This window comes from Myotis daubentonii, chromosome 12, assembly GCF_963259705.1.
Source record: "Myotis daubentonii chromosome 12, mMyoDau2.1, whole genome shotgun sequence".
NCBI classification, from domain to species: domain Eukaryota; kingdom Metazoa; phylum Chordata; class Mammalia; order Chiroptera; family Vespertilionidae; genus Myotis; species Myotis daubentonii.
In genome coordinates, this window is record NC_081851.1 from 23,054,099 (window position 1) to 23,076,303 (window position 22,205).

At 48.3% G+C, this 22,205-nt stretch overlaps 1 protein-coding gene across 1 annotated transcript; it reads right to left on the minus strand.

Annotated features, from left to right (window-relative positions):
* Nucleotides 1-590: 590 nt before the first annotated feature.
* ACOXL (acyl-CoA oxidase like) lies at nucleotides 591-21,087 on the minus strand. The gene is given in 8 exon segments (XM_059660806.1): nucleotides 591-734; nucleotides 4,089-4,165; nucleotides 5,856-5,945; nucleotides 6,838-6,952; nucleotides 12,381-12,479; nucleotides 13,270-13,356; nucleotides 17,557-17,640; nucleotides 21,082-21,087. Coding segments are annotated over 8 exon segments (702 nt in total).
* Nucleotides 21,088-22,205: the final 1,118 nt, after the last annotated feature.

A 22,205-nucleotide genomic window follows, 5' to 3' on the forward strand; every position in this document is an offset into this window, starting at 1 on the left:
TTTTCCCAGCTTCACCAAGCTCAGTGGAGCTCAAAGCAGGCTTTTCCCTCATGCAAAGGGACAGAGAGGACTCAGAGAACACAGTGCTGAGTCCTGAGGGTGAGAAGGGGGTCTTCCAGAACTTTCTCTCCTGGCCACTTTTTCCAAACCAGTATATGGAGAGTGGGGGAAGAGGAGGCAGAAAAGGCCTCTGGGGGTCTGATCTCACAGACTCCAGCCTGCAGTGCTGATGCCACACCCCAAATGGCCCTGTGAACTCAGCCAAGTCTTGCCAGCCTCATCTACACGGGGCAGCTTGGGCTGCTTTTCAGCAGACATGCTTGTTCCGAACCAGCCATTCTCCCAGAGACACCTTCTGTGGCTCTCTTGCCGCAGTGCAATGTGTCCACACCGTGATCAGCAACACACAGCTGGCTGCAGATGAATGGGCAGACCCCGTGGTAACAGTGTGCGGGAATGTTCTATGTGGCCAACTGGCACTCTTGGTCTCTACTTAGTGACTGACCATCTTACACCAACTGTGGCTCAGGAAGCTCAGCTCCTGGAATTATCACCCCCAGAACATGCAGAGAACGCACAGTGAGGTAAGTTCAATGAGCGTCAGCTACCTTCATGGCGCCGATAGCCTGGAAAGTCACCGCTGATCTCAAAGGGGTCAGTGCTGGCAGCATCGCGTTGAATCTTGCACTCTTGTTCTTAATAGGGGAATGGTACTGCCCATCTGGGTCACACACCTGAACCTGTGGTGGGGAGAGGCAGTGGAAAGAGAGGTGTGTTAACAAAAGAGAAGAACATGGCACCCCCAGCAAGGAGGTCAGGCAGCTCCCCCCTGCCCACAGAGGAAGTCTCATGTCCTCACATCCTGCAACCTCCCTCAGGAGTCAGCAGGGCAGGTGCCTCCCCAGGAGATGCTGACAAGGAAAAGCAGGTTTTGGGGCTCGGCAGTGGCCCTGACAAAGACAGGCGAGAGGATCGCTATCATCAACCCAACACCAGAGCCTGAGAGTGAACACTGTCCATAAAGCCCTGAGAGTTGTTGGGATATAATCCACACCATAACGCCCCCTTTTAAAGTGTGCAATTCAATGGTTTTTCATATATTCGCAAAGTTGTACAATCATTGTCACTATCTAATTCCAAAACATTTCATCACCCCAAAAAGAAGCCCTATACCATACTCCGCACCCTCAGGTCCCAACAACCTTGATCTACTTTCTATCTCTAGGCATTTGTCTATTCTGGACATTTCATGTAAACGGAATCCTACAACATGTGGCTTTTGTGTCTGCTTCTTTCACTTAGCACACTGTTTTCAATTTCCATGTATATTGTAGCGTGTATATAAGTACTTCATTCTTATTTATGGCCCAAATGATATTCCATTGTATGGACCTACCATATTTTGTCTATTCATTCATCAGTTTATAGATATTTGTGTTGTTTCTATGTTTTTAGCTGTTATGAATAATTATGCTATGAACATTTGTGTACAAGTTTTTATGTGGACAGATGTTTTCAATTCCCTTGTAGACAGTGTTTTCATATGTACCCAGGAGTAAAATTGTTGGGTCATATGAAACCTTTAAAGTTTTGAATAACTGCCAGTCTTTTCCAAATCAGCAAAACCATCTTACATCCCACCAGCAATGTATGAGGGTTCTGATTTCTCTAAATCTTTGCCAATACTTGTTATCATTGTCTCTTTTATTAGAGAGACTACAGTGGGTGTGAAGTGGTATTTCAATGTGATTTCATTAGCATTTCTCTAACAACAATGATGTTCAGCATCTTTTCATATGCTTATTAGCCTTTTGTATATTTTCTTTGGAGAAGCACCTATTTAGATTTTTGCCCATTTTTTAATTGGGTCATATATCTTTTTCATTGTGGGTCTATAATAATTCCGTTTATATTCTGGATAGTAGAGCCTCATGATATACATAATCTGCAAATATTTTCTCCCATTCTGTGATTTGTCTTTCTTTTAAGCATAAAAGTTTGCTAATTTTGATCAAGTCCAACTTATCTATTTCTCCTTCGACTGCTTGTGCTTTTGGTATCACATCTAATAATATATCATTGCTTAAATCAAGGTCTCAAGGATTTACACCTATGTTTTCTTCTAAGAGTTTTATAGTTTTAGCTCTTACACTTAGATCTATGATCCATTTTGAGTTCATCTGTATATATGGTACGAGGTAAAGATCCAACTTTATACTTTTGCATGTGAATATTCAGTTGTCCCAGCATGTTTGTTGAAGACTTTTTTCCCCATTAAACTATCTTGTCACCATTGTTGAATATCAATTGACCATAAATGTAAGGGTTTATTTCTAGACTCTCTGTCCTAATCCACTGTGGAGATAGACAGATAGATAGATAGATAGATAGATAGATAGATAGATAGATAGATAGATGTATATCCTTATGTCCATACCACACTGTCTTGATTACTATAGCTTTGTAGTATGTTTTCAAATCAGAAGTGTGAGTCCACCAACTTTCTTCTTCTTTATCAAGATTGTTATCACTATTCTAAGTCTCTTACATTTCCATACAAATTTTAGGATCATTTCTTAATTTCTGCAGAAGAAAAGGCAACTGCGATTTTGATCGTGATTTCATTCTGTCTATTTACTGACCCATTTTTGATCAAGTGATAAACCAGCACCCCCAAAGTGGGATGCCTCCCACAAAACATCTGTGTTGCTGCTGCTGATCTGTACTATATGTATGGGGGAGGGGGACGAAGGAAGCCTAAATGTCCATGGAATGTCTTTAAAATCAAATCTTACTTACCAAAGAGTATTCTATGTATGCTCCTATCTTCTACGGACTAGGTAGCTTCCTATCACTTTTCTTTCTGGTCTAACCTACTTTCTAATCTCTGGTGCATTAGATGAATGCTAAGCCAGTGGGTCCAGCTTCTGGGAGAGGGCTGTCCAGGCCACTGAGGCCCCGTGAGGGAGGAGGAGATGGGGAGAGCTCACACCTGTAGCTCTGCTGCCCTCCACCCCATCTCCCAGTGGAGTGATGCCATAGTGATCAGGAAATGTGCAGGCATCTGGGGTCATGGGCACTGGCAGCGCCTGGGGCCTAAGGGCTGCACCAGGGGAAGCTGCAAAGAAGCCTTTGTTACCTCCAAGCAATTCAAGGGCTGTGGGCAGGGGGTTAACAAACAGAATTGGGTCCATTTAAGTCTGTTTCCCTCACATTTTTATTAAACTTTTGTCATCCATGACATTTATCTGCTGACAAGAACTTGCAAGCAACAAAAAGGAGTGAAGTGCAAAAGGAAAATCCATAGGAAAGCAGGAGCAAGCCTGACTGCGGGCCTTTTTACAGATTTAAATGTGGCTGTGGTCCAGGATTTTAACTGGATACAGGAAATGTTGCCGAGGAAAGGAAAGGAACTGGTGTTTCTGAGGCTCTGCGAAGAGCGCTGTGAGCCCCGGACCACGGCTGGAGAAGCCGCCTTCACCTCACTGTCTAACTACCTGGGCCGCACCCGGGGAAGCTGGGCAGTGGCCCTGAGCACCTGTGACAGTATCCACCCAGCAGCGCTCGTTTTATCACCTGCAACACGGAAAGGTAGTGTCCTACCTCCTGCAAAGCAGTCACTAACACCCTAAATACCGAACAATAGTGACTGAGTACGTAAGTCATAGATCATTTATTTCACAGTCTTTCACAGCAGTGTTAACAGTGACCAGGCACGGGTGTGTACTATTCACAGAAACATCTGACATATAAGGTGAAGCAGAGATTAAAGTTGTAAAGAAGAATTCATAAGAGGATCTCATTCAGTAATCTTAAAGATATTTCTCTCTTTAGATAGGCGTATCACCATGGAGAAAAGTCTAAAAAGTTATACGTTACAGTATGACACACACTGTGTCAGGGTAATAGCATCTCGGACCACTTTAATTTTTTCCTGTTTGTTTATCTGCACTTTCCAGTTAGTTGTCAACAGCCGAGCAGGAGTGGTAATGAGAACAAAGCCCTGACCTGCAGCCCAGGAGGCCAAGAGCCAGGCCCGGGCTGGAAGCAATGAGATCACACACACAGGAAATGAGGTAAGGAGGAACCACCCACTGATCCAGCAGGTTGTCCCTTGGTATCCGAACCTCCTCAAATATTAAAATCCCATTATCCACACCAGGCGGACATAGAGAGAGCAGAAAAGAAATGGAACTGCAGGGCGAATGCACGCCAGCCTCAGAAATGCTGGCCCTGCTACTCCCAGGCCCCGCTCCACACAAATGCAAAGCCCTTTCCAGAAGTGCGATGCACTGTGTGGGGGCTGGGGGTTGGGGGTGCTTTTTGCTGTTACCTTAAATGGCTGTGCCTTCCTGGGGCTCGGGTGGGGTCTCTGGGGCCACGCCTGCCTGTCTGAGCAATTGCTGTGATGGGAAAGGGCACGCTCCAGGCAGCAGAAAGAATGTCAGACAGAACAGAGAGGGGAGGAAAGCCCTGACTCCCCCAGGAGCACAGACCATGGGTGCCTCTCCCTCCCGAAGCCTCCATCCCAACAGATGGGCAAGTGTGTTAAGCAAATGCCTAAAAGACAAGGAAGATGGCCACAGGACCAGGATAGCAGTGGGTGGGTGGGCAACCGGACCATCAGCAGGCTTCTGAAACCTGCCAGCCCGCTTCCTCATGACATGTCGGAGCTGGGTCCACTTGTTCACCCACCCTGGGAAGCCTTAGTCTGGGGGGAGAACATCTCTATTTAGAACATCGCCCTGGACAAGGACACACTTGAATTTGGGAGCTCACAGGGCACCACGCAGGCTTTCTGAGGTGGCGGTGTTTCAGGGTCTGCCCCACCTCACGAGGGCCAGCCCCTGCTCTCAGTAACACTGACACGGGGGCACTGTCAGAGGCAGGGCCAGCCAGGCCTTTGGCCCTGGTTCCTGTAGGACACATGCAAAGCTCTCGCAGACACACCTGCAGCCCAGTCCTGTGGCCTCGCAGTGCCCAGTGCTCAGTGGTTGAAACACTTGAAGGGGCAGGGGTAAGACCACCCCTCCACCAAAGGATTGCCTTCTTCCCTCCTCTCTTTCCCTGCCCTTTCTTCTCTCTCATTTTTTTCCGTCCTCCCCCATCTGTTTCTTGGCTTGGCTTGATCTTGGCTGGGGATGACCAGTAAAGCCCACAGAGTGGACCCCTCCACCAAGCACTATTGGTTGAACTGTGTGTCCCCAAATCCATACGTTGGAGTTCTAACCCCCAGCACCTGTGAATAGACCTTCTTTGGAGATGGGATCTTCACAGAGGTAAACAACTCAAAATGAGGCCATTAGCAACTGGTGTCCTTAATACTAGTAAAAGGGGGAAATTTGGACACAGACACACATGGGAGAACATCATGTGAACATGAAGACACCTATAAGCCAAGGACAGAGGCCTGGAGCAGACCCTTCCTCAGCCTCAGAAGGAACCAACCCTGCCCACACCTTGATCTCAGACTTGTAGCCTCCAACACTAGTCTATGGAGTCTAGCTTAGGACATACCAGGGGCCTTGTGGGCACCAGCACCAGAAGCTGGGGCGCAGGGGCAGGAAAGAGAGTCCTCAACCTGCCCCTGAGAGCTCACAAGTCCAAGGAGAGGGGACGATACCGCTCAGGGCAGAGCTGCCTCCTCAATAGGCATCAGAGGCTGGGAGGAAACGAGACCAATGCATATGTGTAAGTGGCACCCCTCGATGCTCTCTAGCCTGTACAGACTCTAACCAGGCCTCAGAGTCCGTCTTCCTGCCTCACCGTCTGGGAGAGCTGGGCTGGACTCTCCTCAGGCAGGTGGGAGCAGGCAGGAAGTGCCAATGAGGGCAGGAGGGAGTCTCCTGGGGACTCACCTTCTTTGTACATCATATCAACCACAGTCACTCCTGGGTACAAGCTTCCATTTTCGTCTCAGACAGGAACAATAAAGCAGTGGGGCCCTAAGGAAGGTGAAGAGATGGTGACTAAACTATGCTTCTAAAGACAGGAGTAAAGCCCTGGCTGGTGGCTCAGTTGGTGGAGTGTTGCCCTGTACACCAAAAAGGTTGTGGGTTCATGAAACAGGTTGTAGGTTCAATTCCTAGTCAGGACACATACATAGGTTGTGGGTTTAATCCCCGGTTAGAGTACGTACAGAAGGCAACCAATCAATGTTTTTCTCTCACATCAATGTTTCTCTCTTTCTCTAAAAAATCAATAAACATATCCTCAGGTGACGATTAAGAAAAAAAAAAAAAGATAGGAATAAAGCTTTACAACTTCCTGGGGCAAGACACAGTTGATCGCAGATAACAGTGTATAACATCTAAATGTCTGGTCAATTTTATCATCACAAATATTACAAGACTAGAGGCCCAGTGCACAAATTCGTCCACCAGTGGGGTCCCTGCGAGATCGGGCCGAAACCGGCTCTTCAATATCCCCCAAGGGTTCCTGGATTGCGAGAGGGCGCAGGCCAGGCCAAGGGACCCCACCGGTGCACGATTGGGGCCAGGGAGGGACGCAGGTTGGCCAGCCTGGGAGAGGCCTTGGGATGGCTCCAGGGTGTGTCTTGCCTATCTCGCTCGGTCCCAATTGGCCAGTCCCCAGCAGCAAGCTAACTACCAGTCTGAGCGTCTGCCCCCTGGTGGTCAGTGCATGTCATAGCAATCTGTTGAGCATTAGCATATTACACTTTGGTTGAACTGATGACTGGGATGACCGGACACTTAGCATATTAGGCTTTTATTATATAGGATAAATACAGCACTGTGCTTGTGTTTTCAGGGTCAAGTGCTCACTGGGGAGCAGTGATGGTGAGGAAAATCATTCTCATTTTCTGTGATGACCAACCTTAACACCATCCAACCACAATGAGCTGGGCAAAGACCGCAGCGTAGTTCCCGTGCATGGCATTTCCGATGTACATCTTTTTAGCATCTTCACATGGTGTGTGGATCACAAACTCCTACAGAAACAGCAAAGCTATGGCATTTCTCTTCTTTAAGCTCATTCCAACACCTCGGCTCAGTGCAAGGATGACTGTGAAACAGGCCCGCACCGTGAAGTGCGCCCACTGGGATGACATCACAGCAGAGCAGGAGACAACCAAGCCATCTGGCTCAGCCTTGTGAGGTCAAGGCCCTATACCACCACCTCAGTTCATACACTCACCTCCACCTCCCGTGAAAATGACTAGAAATGAAAGCATTTCAATGACTCTTCCATCAGGAAAATAAGGTGCCAGTTTTCATTGGCTAAAAGACCTCCTTCCTGGTCTCTCTCTGTTATAATGGTGGGCTGACATGTGTGCTACTCCTGAGCCACTGGGCTTCAACATCTAAAGACTTTCTTCAATGATCAACATCTTTCTCTCTAGACACATTGAGGCTCTGATTTTAAATAATCCAACACCCAGACCCCTAAAAGCCCAGTAATATCCGTTCAGCTCTCCATACACACCTGTCCCCCAAACATCTCACCTATGAGGTTCACAAGATAAAATGGATGTCCAATGACCTGGGGTCCAACTCCACATCCATGTGTTTCCTTTTGTCTGCTGGGTATCACTCCTTCAGGACTAATCACTTGGTTCCTCCTGCCCATCCCTGTGACCCGGGTCATGAATATCACTGCCTCCGTAAGAAAGGTCTGTCATTCAAACACCAACCAACTAACCAAAGGTCAAAACAGTGTGCTCAATGCCAGCAAAACCAACAGGCAGCCATGCCCTGCTCCCTCCACTGCTTAGGCCCTCAGCCCAAACCTTTTTGATTTGTATAAAAACAAATAACTTAGTTAAGGCTTTGATGGCTCTTTCAGAACTTCCCAAAAAGGTTCACACATACAAGCCCTCAGAACCATTTGTAAATGATTCTCTATCTTATAAGAAAAAGAATCTTATATCACATGATCTCGCTCATATGTGGAATCTAATGAGCAAACCAAACTGTTGAACAAAACAGATCCAGAGACACAGAAGCATGGAACAGACTGAGGAATCTCAGAAGAAAGGCAGGGGTGAGGGGCTGAGTGGGGAGAGATCAACCAAAGAACTTATATACATACTAGTATATGCATAACCCCTGGCCACAGACAATAGTGTGGTGAAGGCCTGGGGAGGGGGTTGGATGGAGGGGGAAATGGGGGACATCTGTAATACCTTCAACAGTAAAGATAATTTTTTTAAAAGAAAAGAAAAATAATCTTAGAATGTGTCATGCAGGTTGTCTTCTTAACATGATCAAGGATTCCAGCTCACAACAGTCTGAAAAGAACCCTGATCAGGGAGAAGTGAGAAGAAAATGCAGGTTTCTGTTTAAGTCTCTGCTCAGAACACGGTTTTCTTCCCTTACCCCTGGAAGCCAGCAGCACAGGATCACAATGGACATGCTCCCCTAACCCGCTGGTTCTCCCTAATTTGACTCGCCACCTGCGTTACCCTGAAACGCCACAATGGCCAGCTCTGAATACAAGGCACCGGGGCCAGGCAGGGGCGTCCAGGGGAAATCTCATTTAATTGGAGCCGACAATATTGACGATGTGACTGAACTAAACCAACAAGCTATTGATCAAGGAAAGATTCTCTCAGGTTTCAGACTCAAAAGTATGCAGATTCCACTTTCCTTCTGGCCAAGAAATGCAGCCTTGAAGCCTAAGAAAACCCGCTCTGACACATGTTTGCGCAGGCAGTTTTCACATGTGCAAGGGCTTTGCAGAGGATATAAATGGACATGGCTGCATCCTTTTAAGAGAGGCCTCCGAGGCTGCCCTGGTCTTGGTGGACCAGCCAGGACTTCTCAAAGAAAGGAACTGTTTGAGGCTTAATCCCTGGGGTGCAGTTAAAAACAAACAAACAAAAAAACAACAACAGTCCATGTGGGAGGCGAAGATTACACCTCGAGGGAAGAAGGGGTAGTAGCAGAAACCACTGGCCTGGCAGGAAAGATCTGGCAGGGAGGGAATGGCAGGAGGCCCCCGTCCCCGTAAACATCTGATATGCTCTGGGAAAGGAGGTTTGTCACTTTTGGCAAAAACACTTGATTTGGAAAGTTTGCATCAGCCCAAATGCTGGCGTTGTAGCTGATCTGCATAATGCACACCATGTGTGTCGGCTCCTAGTATCATGCTTTGTTGAAGGCCAGCAGAGTGGTCACTGCTCTAAGTTCTAAAAATTAAGATGGCCCTGGCCAGTTTGCTCAGTGGTTAGAGGGTTGGCCCTAGGACTGAAGAGTCAAGGGTTCGATTCCCAGTCAAGGGCACATACCTCCATTGCAGGCTCAATCCCCAGCCCCAGGCAGGGTGTGTGCGGGAGGCAACCAATTGATTTGTCTCACATCAATGTTTCTCTCTCCCTCTCCTCCACTCTCTCTCTAAAAAAAAAATCAATGGATGCCCTAGCAGCTAGGGCCTAGCTGATTTGACTCAGTGGATAGAGTGTCAGCTTGAAGACTGAAGGGATCCCAAGTTCGATTCCAGTGAAGGGCACATGCTCAGGTTGCTGGCTCCATCCCCAGTGGGGGGCATGCAGGAGGCAACCGATCAATGATTCTCTCTCGTCATTGATGTTTCTATCTCTCTTTCCCTCTCCCTTCCTCTCTGCAATCAATAAAAATATATTTTAAGCCGAAACCAGTTTGGCTCGGTGGATAGAGCGTCGGCCTGCGGACTGAAAGGTCCCGGGTTCGATTCCGGTCAAGGGCATGTACCTGGGTTGCGGGCATATCCCCAGTGGGAGATGTGCAGGAGGCAGCTGATCGATGTTTCTCTCTCATCGATGTTTCTAACTCTCTATTTCTCTCCCTTCCTCTCTGTAAAAAATCAATAAAATATTTAAAATATATATATATTTTAAAAAATTAATGGAAAAATATCCTTGGGTGAGGATTAAAAACATAAATAAATAAATAAAAATTAAGATACCTTCGCCCGAGAGATGTTATAGCCTCATTTATTTGTTAAATTTAGCATAAAATATAAAAATAAAACTTTTACCTCTTAACTATCTATACCACCACCCACCCCCACCTAAAAAAATAAATGAAACAACCAACACAGGGGAAGGAATAACCCAAAACTGTGAGAGGCTGGAACAGTCCTCGAGGGAGTGGAGGCTCTTTGATATGCTCTAATAGTTTAAAGGGACAGGAAGGGGAAGCACGACAGCACATGAGACCTCCACCCGCTCTATGCCGTCCTCCGGAGACTCAGCATCCACCGGAGTCCCTGCATCATCATGGTTTCACACCAGGGAGCTGCGTCGTTTGTGCTGTTGAGGGGAAAGGGGACCAGCACAGGGAAATTATTTTTGTGGAAAAAATAACTGTAAGATGAAACAAATAAATAAATGTGGGTGAGGGTAGTTTTCCCTTTAATGACAGCAAGGTGACTTCAATACCATGGTTTAGGGAGAGGAAATGTTGGTCAGCCCAAACCCACAAGATGTCAGCCCCCATCTCTTAGCAGGAAAGCGAAGCTATGAGGGATGATCACACTAGAACCTAAGACTTGCTCGTGAACTGCACAGCCAGAATCAGTTTCTTAACCCCTGTGAGCCGCAGTTTCTCCACCTGTAAAATAGGGACAGTGATACCTTCCTGTAGGTATAGAACATTTAACAATGTGGCAGGTAGAGGGTTGAGCCTGTGCCCAGCACACACGTGCTCAGTGAACGGAAGCAGCTCACTGACAGTTCACGGGCTGTGAGGGGATACAGTACACGATGCAGAGGGTGTCTGACATGGAGCTGAGCTCGCAGTGAGCCTTCACTAAAGGGCAGTCCTCACTGTTGCTGTTATCATGACCTTGGACATCTGCCGGAGGCTAAAACCAACAGTAGTTAGCATTAATGCAAAAAGACCCATTGGAAGGCCAATGCACTTTGATACTCAGCAGGGCTGAAAATCAGCATAATATTGCCCTGCTATGGCCTCAATGGCTGAAGGCAGTTTCCTAACCTGACAATCCTTCTACTGTTTACCAAACTTTGTTGATATGCCCGTTTGCATTGCTAAGGACGAATGTGCATTCAAGTAAACAAAAAGCAGACCGGCCAGAAGTGAGCATCTCCTCTAGAGAGAGGTTTCCACCTGGCCTTCCCATGCCTTCTAAACTCATATTTCTCGTCTAGTGTTTTCATTTGTGCACGGCCCCTTCTTCAGATCCTCAACACTTACTGCAAAAGGTTGCGGCAGACATCACTGGCTGCTTAAGACAACCAGCACCAGGAGGAAAGGCAGGCACCCTCCAACACAGCCCTCACCTGAACCTGTCTTTCCCAACACTGAGCAGCTAGCCTTTGTGGGTCAGGAAAACCTACTTACAAAAGCCCAGGCTCTAAAGTTCAAACTCAGCAAAAATGAAGACCTGGTCGACCAGCCACACACACATGCACAGGCCACAACCATACTCAGGCGCAGGCTTGCATACGTACATGTACACAAACTCATTCCTAGAAAGAACTTCGAAATGTGTTTGTTCCTTTGTAGTTCTCCTTGGTACCCAATATCAAACAAGAAACTATAACAAAAAGTGAAATAAGTACACATCTGTTTTCTTTATTCAGGGGGAGTAGGAGCTAAAGAAGGGGGGGCGGGGATCTGCAGAGCAGGGTTGCACGTGGCCGGTTGTGACCCACAGTGGAAATATCAATAGAGAGGGTCTGCATCTCAAGCAACTTTTAATTAACGAGAAGGGGAGGGAAACTCTTGGAGTTCATCACATGTAGTAAACATAGGAAAGGTACGATGTGAAATGTTGGCTTTGGTTGTCCTATGGATTTTTGTGCAGGTAACGAATAAGAACATGGCACAATGCCAGCACCGAGGACCTGGCTCCAGGTGAGGAAGACACAGCACGGACAATGCCCTCCTGCCACACAGTGCGCTGGAGAGTACCCACACTGACATCCCATCACTAACCCACTATTGTAAGAAAGGACAGCCAAGCAGCTTTGGCACTTTTCTCATAGAGTTGTCACGGGCATTATTTATTGAGGGCATGGAAGGTGCTTAGAACAGTGCCCACCACATAGTAGGTGCTGTGTAAGCACTGATTGGTATTAGACTCATGGAGCTGAGCACAGCACATGGTAGGTGCTGTGTGGTACTGGTATTAGACACATGGAGGTGGACACAGCACATAATAAGTGCTGTGTAAGCACTGGCTGGTATTAGAGTCATGGAGGTAAACACAGCACATGGTAGGTGCTGTGTGATGACTGGTATTAGCACATGTCCACCTCCACTGAAGCACTTAGATGACTGCTGTGAATCAGAGCGCCTCATCCCAGAGGGTATAGCCAGAAGGTGTGAAGTTGGGCTCGGTCAGAGAGAGAGGCTGGTTTTCTGCAGGTGACCTACTGCCCGGAACCACACAACAAGGGAAAGAATCCTCGCCTGTGCAGTGAGGTCACAAGTGGCTTCGGTCTGGATCCCTCTCACATTGCTCCCATGGCCCCTCTTAGTCATTGCAAACATCCCAGTGTATTTCTGCTCCTGGAGTTAACCAGATGTTAGAAGGGGGTTAGCTGCTCAGGTGGCCACTCTGACTAACTACAGACCTCTCCGATCATTAGGAATGCTGATGAGAGAGGAAGAGGTGAGTTGGAAATAATTATAAAAAATTATAATCCAGTCCAGCTGGTGTGATTCAGTGGTTGAGAATTGACCTATGAACCAGGAGGTCACGGTTCAATTCCAGGTCAGGGCACATGCCTGGGTTGCGGGTTGGATCCTTCATCAATGGTGTTTCTGTCTCTCTCTTCCTCTCCCTTCCTCTCTGAAATCAATAAAAACATATTTTAAAAAGTTACAGCCCTGACCAGTTTGGCTCAGTGGATAGAGCGTCAGCCTGCGGACTGAAGGGTCCCAGGTTCGATTCCAGTCAAGGGCATGTACCTTGGTTGTGGGCACACCCCAGTAGGGGTTGTGAATGAGGCAGCTGATCGATGTTTCTCTCTCATCAATGTTTCTAACTCTCTATCCCTCTCCCTTCCTCTCTGTAAAAAATCAATAAAATATGTAAAAAAATTACAATCCATCTGGTGACAGCTAATGTGATGTTAAGAATATGACAGGCTCAATGCAAGACAAAAAAAGAGATTGATAAATTCTCATTCCAAACAAAGTTCTGGCTGAACCAATTCTGTTTCATTTTTTTTCTGCATGAGCATGAAACACACACACACACACACACACACACACACACACACACACACACACCCTAGCCACTGTGAATTTTTAAGGCTCTCCATAAAAGAAGACATCATTGAGATACATGCCTTACCTGGAGTGGCTGAAGCCACTTAGTTATATGTGCTGGGCTTCTGAGATTCCTGACCGCACCACCAAATAGCCAATAAATTATTCCACACTGGAAACAAGGACAGCACAGGCCACTGTGAGCAAAAGCCAATGACTGAGTGACAGCTAGCCCACTGGTCAAACGCCATGCCCACCCCTTCACCTCTGTCAGACTCCAGTTCCTCTCCGCAGACATAGCTCACAGTTCACTCGAGAAGGAGGCCACTCCAACACCACAGAGAGTCAGCCCTCCATCCTGGGCCGCCCTGTTCACCCCATCAAATAACTGTCCTAAGCATTCATTCTGCCTGTGTGCTCAGGGTCCGGCTCGCGAGGCCTGGGATGAAAACAGGCAACCAAGCAACAGAAAGGCGACCAAGGTGGCTGTGTAGAACGCCCGCGCCGCTCCCCCTGCTGTGGGGCCTGGGACAAATGGCACAGAAGCCCTCATTCCCCATCGACAATGGAGTGAATGATGAGCACCCCAACTAGTGAGCGCCCACGCCTTCCAGGCACTGAGCTCCATTCACATGAGGTCATTGGTTCTCATGACAACTCAGAGAAGAAAGCATCACCCTGCTTGTCAGATGAGGACCCCAAGGTTCAGGAGAGGCAAGTGACCTGGCAGGCCTGTGCCGGAGGAAATGGCAGGGCTGGGGTTCAACCCCAACCTGCCTGGCATCTAAGAGCATTTCATGAAGCTGCTGCAAGGATTCGGTGAGAGTCAGCAGCCAAGACTTCATCTGGTCTTTTGTAAACCAGGGCAAAGTATTGCTGATGGAGGGAGAAGGAGGGGGTCCCCTGCCTGGGCCTCTAAGCTTTAGATGGGGACTAGATAGAGCGACGACCCATGATAGCAGGGAAAGCTGGGTGAGAGCTGGGGTGCAGGCTGACCCCACCTCAGTCTACTAAGTGAGCCACTCCCCGGAGAGTTCTGGGAAGGGCTCAGGCCACATCTCAGGGGTCACAGCCCCAGCACGCACCCAGGCCTGGCATGGAGCATATCACAGGTGTCACCAGCTCCCATCTGAACACAGCCTACGGGTGGGCATTGGCAGTGCCGTCTTCATGGGAGAGAAACTAAGGCCACTCAGCCCACTCACCATGACCTCAGATGTAGAGGGAACACACCAGACCTGGGACTAAACCTCAGAGACTGGACGTGCGCCAGGTCTTTGGTCTCCCTGCTGCCACGGACCAGTGGTCTGTCGTGTGGGCCAGGAAGCCACCAGCACCGGGCTGTGGCAGGCCAGGCCCCTCCCACACAACAATAAAGGCAGGTCTCCCAAAAAACCTTTGTGAGAATCCGGGCGCTTTCATTCCAAGAGCCAAGGGGATACACTGAGGCACTGCAGGCGCTGTTTGAGACAGTGGTGACCCCAGACAGGACAGTGCTATGGACTGAACTGTATCCCCCCAAATGCATATGCTGAAGCCTTAATCCCCAGTGCAGTGGTATTAGGATATGGACCCTTTGGGAACTCATTAGGCTTAGATGAGGTCATGAGGGCGGCGCCCTCACCATTGAATCGGTGTTCCTAGAAGAGATATCTGAGAGCTATTTCTCTTGTGTGCTCCCTCCCAGCCTCCCTCCCTCTTTCTCTCTCTCTCCCACCATCAACCCTCTTGTGAGGACACAAGGAGGAGGCAGCCATCTGCAGGAAGAGGGTCCTACCCAGGAACTGGACCTGCTGGCTTGGATCTTGGATTTCCAGACTACAGAATGGCGAGAAGATAAATTTGTGTTGTTCAAGCCACTGATCTATAGTATTTTATCATCGCAGCCCGGGCAAACTAAGATCGATAGTAAGGTGACTCAAGTAAGGAAGGGACCAGTCGTGGGAGGAAGCTAAGCTAAGTGAGGATGACAGGCTTCCCTGGCACCTCTCTCGTTCCTGCCCCTCACTGTGAGCTGTTTGCTGAGCCAACCTGGCGGGCCAGCACTTGGCTGTGTGAGCACAACAGTGTTTGTCCAAAGCGCTCAGGGACACGCAAGTCAGTGGGTAGCAGACATGGAGGGAAAAGCAGGCCCAGCCTGTGGGCACAGATGATGAGACGAACTGATGCTGACGCCCCTGCTCAGGTAAACAGCCAGCTCAGGGGAAGGTAAAAGGAAGTAGGCAGAGGCCACCAGCGGTTCTGGGCTGGCAGGGAGATGTGGGGACGCCCTGCCTACCCTGGGGCTCCCAGGCACTGCTCCCAGGACCCTGCATCTGTCCCTCCAGCGCCAGGAAGGGGTTTTAAGCAGCACAGTGATCAGAGAAGCATTTTAAAATATCTATTTCTCTAAATCTACTCAGATTTTTGTCCAGGATATTCAAGAGAACAACTTCTTAAAAAGCTTTTGATTGAGAAATATTTCAAACTTGAGGGACATTCCGCCCAATTGTGTAGGCTGCCTCCCCCCATTCAGTCAGACATTCCCCGCAGGACTCAGTGCACCAGGCTCAATGCCGGACCCTGGAGATTCCAAGAGGGCCCCGCCCACAATTCAGGGACACCCGTGGAGGTTTCCCAGGTCACACTCCACCAGACCTGGCTGAAGAGAAGGCAGGTGGAGGGGTGAGATGGACCCTGAGTGTAGACCAGAGTCCTCCATTGTTTCTGAAAGGGGGGTCCATCTGGTGCATCTCAGCTGAATTTCTTCTCTCTGGAGCCACAGCCGATGCATCCAGAAGGGAAGAGACCCTGACTGGCTCAAGTCCCAGAGAGGCCGGTCTCTCCGGAAGGACCTCCTGGTGGGTGCCGTCACCCCAGTGGGCACTCATTAATTTCTTTGATTTTAGTTCCTACATATTTTTGATGACTACACTGCAGAACCAAAGTAACTGCCAGCTTGGACTCACCACCGATCCACAGGCCTTCCTGTCTGGTCATTCTGGCATCCTACTCTAGTTTAATTCCTGCTGTGGGAACATCAGACTGAGGCGTGGATGCAGGGACTAATTCTGAGGCCCAGGGGTGTCCACGGAGGGAAAGATATATGCAGGGCCACATGAATGACCCTCTTCTGGGGACTTGGGGCACCGTGAGGGGCCACAGCAGGCATGCCCTTCAAGCCACTCATTCACCATCTTTGGTGCGCTGGGACACACAAAGCAAGCCAATGGCACAGTGCCATTTTATACCCTTTTGGTCAGAAAAATGCAGAAGTCTAAGACTTATGGTTGCTGGGCATATCCACACAAAGGAATACAATACAGCAGTCAAAAGTGAACAAACTTCCGCTGTGCATCATTCTCAAAATGGCAAAACTACAGAGACGGAGAACAGATTAGAGGTTGCCAAAAAACAGGATGGCGGGCGTTGGAGGCAACTGCAAATGGGTAGCACTGTGCATGTCCGAGATGATGAAACAGTCTTCTATCTTTTTTGTTGTTAATCCTCCCCCAAGGATATTTTTCCATTGATTTGTAGAGAGTGGAAGGGAACGGGGAGAGATAGAGAGAGAAACATCATCGATGTGAGAGAGACATATCGACTGGTTGCCTCCCACACATGCCCAGGGATCAAGCCTGCAACCAAGGCATGTGCCCTTGACCTAAATCGAACCCATGACCCTTCAGTCTGGGGGCTGATGCTCTAACCACTGAACAACCGGCTAAGGCCAGTTCCCTATCTTGATTGTGATGGTGGCTGCTCGAATCTGTGTATGGAACCAAACTGCACAGAACAACAACAACAACAACAACACACACACACACACACACACACACACACACACACACACACTCGAGTGTGTGGAAAGCTATGAATCTGAACAAGATCTGGTCCAGCGATCACACTGTGGCAGTGCCAACTTCCTGGTTTCATACTGCATACACTATGTATGGTGTCTCCACCGATGGAACCTGGGTGAAGAGTTCTTATGACTCTAGGTACTACTTTTGTAGTTTCCTGTGAGCATTACTATTCCAAAAAAAAATATTTTAAAAGATAAATATGAATGTAGTGGCATGCAACCATATGGATCCATCAGTGATGATAGTTAAGTGAAGAAAAGAAAATCACAAACGATTGATACGGTTTTTATAAAATTAAACAAATACAAATATTTGATTGACCCAATGCAACAAAACCCAACAAAAGGAAAAGCAAAGAAAACACAAAAACAGGATTGAATGCAATGAGTAAAGAGGAGGGTGGGGGATGGGTTATAAGCTGTACATTTTACAAAAATCTGTTCCCATGAATAGACTGATAGCTGCAGGAATCCTTGTCATTCAAAACCAAGTGTCAGTTCGTGGGGGCGGTGCCCAGTCCCTCTCACCGTTACTGCTGTGGCCATGTCCGCTGTGGAGAGCACTTCTCCTATGACGGGGCTTCGACTGACAAAATTCTTTGTTTTCTCTGCCTGGAAACAGGACAGGCCCAATGTCAAGGTTTCCTTATGGTTTGCTGAACTTATGGATTAACAGTTATATAAAAAACATATGTACTTTTATAACAAAAGTGCAACATAGTCAGAGCACTTTTTAAATGAACATTAACCCCATCATCCTACAGACGTAAATGTTTTCATTCTTCCCTCTGTGACTGTCTGGCCTCTGACCATATAGAAGTGCTTCAGGATGATGTTCTTACACAATAGAAGGTCAGCTGTGTCTGCCTGTGGCCAGGCTCCGGACAGATTCCCTCGGGCTTCGAGCTGCCTTAGCAGGTTTGCCCCTGGCGCTGCCCAGCCCCGCAGTCCTGCCTGCAGCCTGTGCACTGGCCTCTGGCCAGCCGGAACGCCTGGCTCCAATCCAGGGTCAGTCTTGATAAAGACTGTGGAGTGGAAGGTTGAGGACACAGGAAGAGCAATATTCTTTACTTCCCTGTCTGACCTAGTTCATCTCAGGCTTTGCTCATTTACCGGGTAAACCCCACCCCCTCACTGCCCTCTCTCACCGGCTGTACACAACAGCCACAACATGAGCGAGCTCGCTTCTCCTCCAGCGAGAAGTGGGACAGCGCAAACCATTGTTGCTGCTTTGCCTTAAAATTTCAGAGGCAGGGCATTTCCTTAGAACAGTGGTTCTCAACCTTTCTAATGCCGCGACACCTTAATACAGTTCCTCATGTTGTGGTGACCCCCAATTTCATTTTTACAAATTGAACATAATTAAAGCATAGTGATTAATCACAAAAACAATATGTAATTATATATGTGTTTTTCGATGGTCTTAGGCGACCCCTGTGAAAGGGTCGTTCGACCCCCAAAGGGGTCGCGACCCACAGGTTGAGAACCACTGCCTTAGAAGGTGGGGGGCCCCTGACCCATTGTTAAAATTTACTGCTCATCTTCCTTGTACATGCACTGTATATGCACTGTGTGGGGTGTGCATGTGTGCACATAAGCATGTGTGCCTGCATGTACACATGTGTGCACATGTGTGTACACATGTGTGTAACCTGTCCCACGGCAGCAGGATGAGAGCTGACTTTCTGTGGATGGTTCTCAAGTTTCCACATGGGTTTAAGCTCTCTCCCCAACTGCACTTTGCTTTCCCCTCCTGTAGGTTTTTAAATGTTTCTCTCAAGAATTATTAATTCTATCAAACAGCACACTGTCAAGACTTATTAGTCTTATCGTGGCTCCAACCCAGTGCATCTTGTATTGATTATTTCCTAAAATATCTCCAGGCTCTAGTATTAACCATCGCGTGGCTCTGGCTCCAGCTCCGGCTCCCACTGGAAAGCTAGTTACCACCAAATAATAAAAAACAACTGGAGAAGATCTTTGCAGGCCTTTTCGAAGGGCCCATGTGTCCTCTGTCCCCCTGATGCTCACAACAACCCTCCACGGAGGCTAAGCAGGACAGGAGGCACTGACCCCATGCAACAGATGGAAACGTCCACGCTCAGAGAGGCCACAAGGCTTGTCCAACCAGTCACCCAGTAAGTGGCACAACAAGGGCCCGAAACCAGATCTTCAGATTCCTCACGAATGTCTTGCCCGGCCCCCCGCCCCCTTTACTGCCCCTCGTGGTGTGGTTAAGCTGGAGGAAACCTGGACTCTGGGGACCAACCTTTGTCACCGGTGCATCCCTACTTCATACTCCATTGAGCACCTGACATCAACACGTCCCTGTGACCAGGTGATCTTCCTGAACGTCACCCTACTCCGCATGGTGGCAGCAAGCCCTTTCTCCCCTTACAGCACCACTCAGCTACTGCCAACCTAAACCACCATGAGTAAGCAAATCCCGCAAAACCTCCAACTGGTCATAGTTTTCTTCACATTTCGTTCTCGCCATTTCTACTGTTGATGGAGGAGTATGACCTTGTCATTAGTGGTATCCATTTGGGTCACGTTACCCACCAGTTTGAAATAAATTGCAATCATATTTGCTAAAGCTTCAACCCCGAATTGAGCCTTCTTGGGGCATATAAATTGTTTCTGACGCTTACTTTCCTTCTCCAGTCTCTACACGAGACGGCGATCTTTGCTATTAGAGCCGATGGGCAATGCCAACAGGAGTTTGCCACTGATCCTCTGATGTTGACTTAAGCAGGCCTTCGGTTTGGTCCCCTTCCAGAGTCAAGCAGAAGTTCCAGAACTAAGACTAGGCTTAATTTGATTGACTGCCCTGCTGGCATTTATTTTTAACATCTTCCCCACACATAAATCCTCCCCGTTCTTTAATAATTTCTGATCTGTTCATTGTTATTATTTAAGGAATGTCTAATATGGACAAGGGGACTATCATTTGGCCACATAATAAATTGTCTGTACGGATAATGATCATCAATAAACGATGTGTATTTTAGCATACACTTCCACAGCATTTCTGTGTCAATAGAATACTGTCTTCATTTAGACTTGATATATTCAAACCATGCTCAATGCCCATATCAGAATGTTACTTTGTAGTGATTTTAAGTGGTGATGGTTCCATAAGTGCATGGGGAATATACTTAGGCTCAGAGTGTATCCTAAATTACACCCCACACTATTTACATTTCTGCTTATTAAATTCAGTCTCAAACAAAAGGCAGGTAGTTTTCCCTAAAACAGGCCCCATTTCTTTGTAGAGCACTTGATGATCTAGACCTTTATGACATAATAGTATGTCACAGATCAAATTCTACAAAAATGCATATTTTTAGTTTTATAAGTCCCAGAGGGGCTCTAAAAGGCAGATATATTCTTCTTCCACTAACGTCAGCTTGATACAGCACTGCAGAGTCTACATCGGTCCTGTCATTCCTCTGATGGTGAAAGACCGTCGCTGCCCCTGGCAACCCACCAGCAGCCCCTGGTAGGTGCCAGCCAAGGAGACTGGGCAGATTCCTGATCTTAGCTTTCTCAGATCAGTCCCCAAACACACATATTTGCTTCTTTTGCCTTCGACTTTTTAAAAAATATATTTTATTGATTTTTTACAGAGAGGAAGGGAGAGGGATAGAGAGCTAGAAACATCGATGAGAGAGAAACATCGATCAGCTGCCTCCTGCACACTCCCCACTGGGGATGTGCCCGCAACCAAGGTACATGCCCTTGACCCCCCTGACCGGAATCAAACCCGTGACCCTTGAGTCTGCAGGCCGATGCTCTAGCCACTGAGCCAAACCGGTTAGGGCTGCCTTCGATTTTTTATTTTAGTTATGTCTTCTCAGTTTTATTAAGTACAAGCCCTTTGCTATAGTTAGCCTCAAATTATTTTAGAAAGAGAAGGCGTCAGACTAGAATGTGCAAATAAAATAAATAAATGGGCTTATGGACGCACTGATCCTGGTCGAAAGAGACCCTTGCCTCTGGGCTAATGAGTTCTGGACCTCCCTCCAGAGCAGAGCCCCAGCCTGGCCCTACCTGCATCTCCCACCATCAGCTGACTGGACTCTGGTAACAGCCTCCCCACTGGCCTTCCTGCTTCCTCTGCCTCAAACATCAGACACTATGGTGGTGTTAATCCTATCCAATAAAAGAGAAACATGGTAATTAGCTGTACATCCGCTACCCTTTCCATTGGCTAATCAGGGCAATATGCAAATTAACTGCCAGCCAAGATGGCGGCCGGCAGCCAGGCAGCTTGAAACTAACATGAGGCTTGCTTGCTTCAGTGACGGAGGAAATCAATGTTCCCCGCCTGCCTTGCCGGCCTCTGATCTTCCAGTTTGAAACATTGTTACAAATATAGAAGCTAAACAAAACCCCAGAAACCTGCTTTCAGCCAGCTGGGATCTCAGAGCTGGAGTTGATACAGTGTTTCGATTATAGAACCGAAACAAACAAGATACCTGCTTTCAGCAGCAGAGGCCTCAGAGCTGGAGCCAGAGCTCAAGCTGGCCCAGAATAAAAAAAAAAAAAAAAAAAAAAAAAGGAGCAGTTGGGAGCTTCAGTCACCCGCCAGCCTAAAAACAGCCCTCAGCCCCTCACCCAGACTGGCCAGGCACCCCAGTGGGGACCCCCACCCGGAAGGGTGTGTGCCCAGCTGCAAATAGCCATCATCCCCTCACCCAGCCTGGCCAGGCACCCCAGTGGGGACCCCCACCCTGATCCAGGACACCCTTCAGGGCAAACCAGCTGGCCCCCACCTGTGCACCAGGCCTCTATCCTATATAGTAAAAGGATAATATGCCTCCCAGCACCGGGATCAGCGGAGCCAAGAGGCCTCCCGGCACCGGGATCAGCATGACAGGGGGCAGCGCCCAAACCCCCTGATCGCCCTGCGGCTCTCTGTGTGACGGGGGCGGGGCCACAACCTCCCTATCCGCCCTGCTCTGTTCGTGACAGGGGAAGGCGCCCCAACCCCCTGATCGCCCTGCGGCTCTCTGTGTGACAGGGTGCGGCGCCCCAACCGCCCCCCCCCCCCCACAGGCCCTGCTCTGTGTGTGACAGGGTAGAGCCATAACCTCCCCATCGGCCCTGCCCTGAGTGTGAGTGTGGCCGTGCCCCAACCCCCTGATCGGCCCTGCTCTGTGGGTGATAGAGGG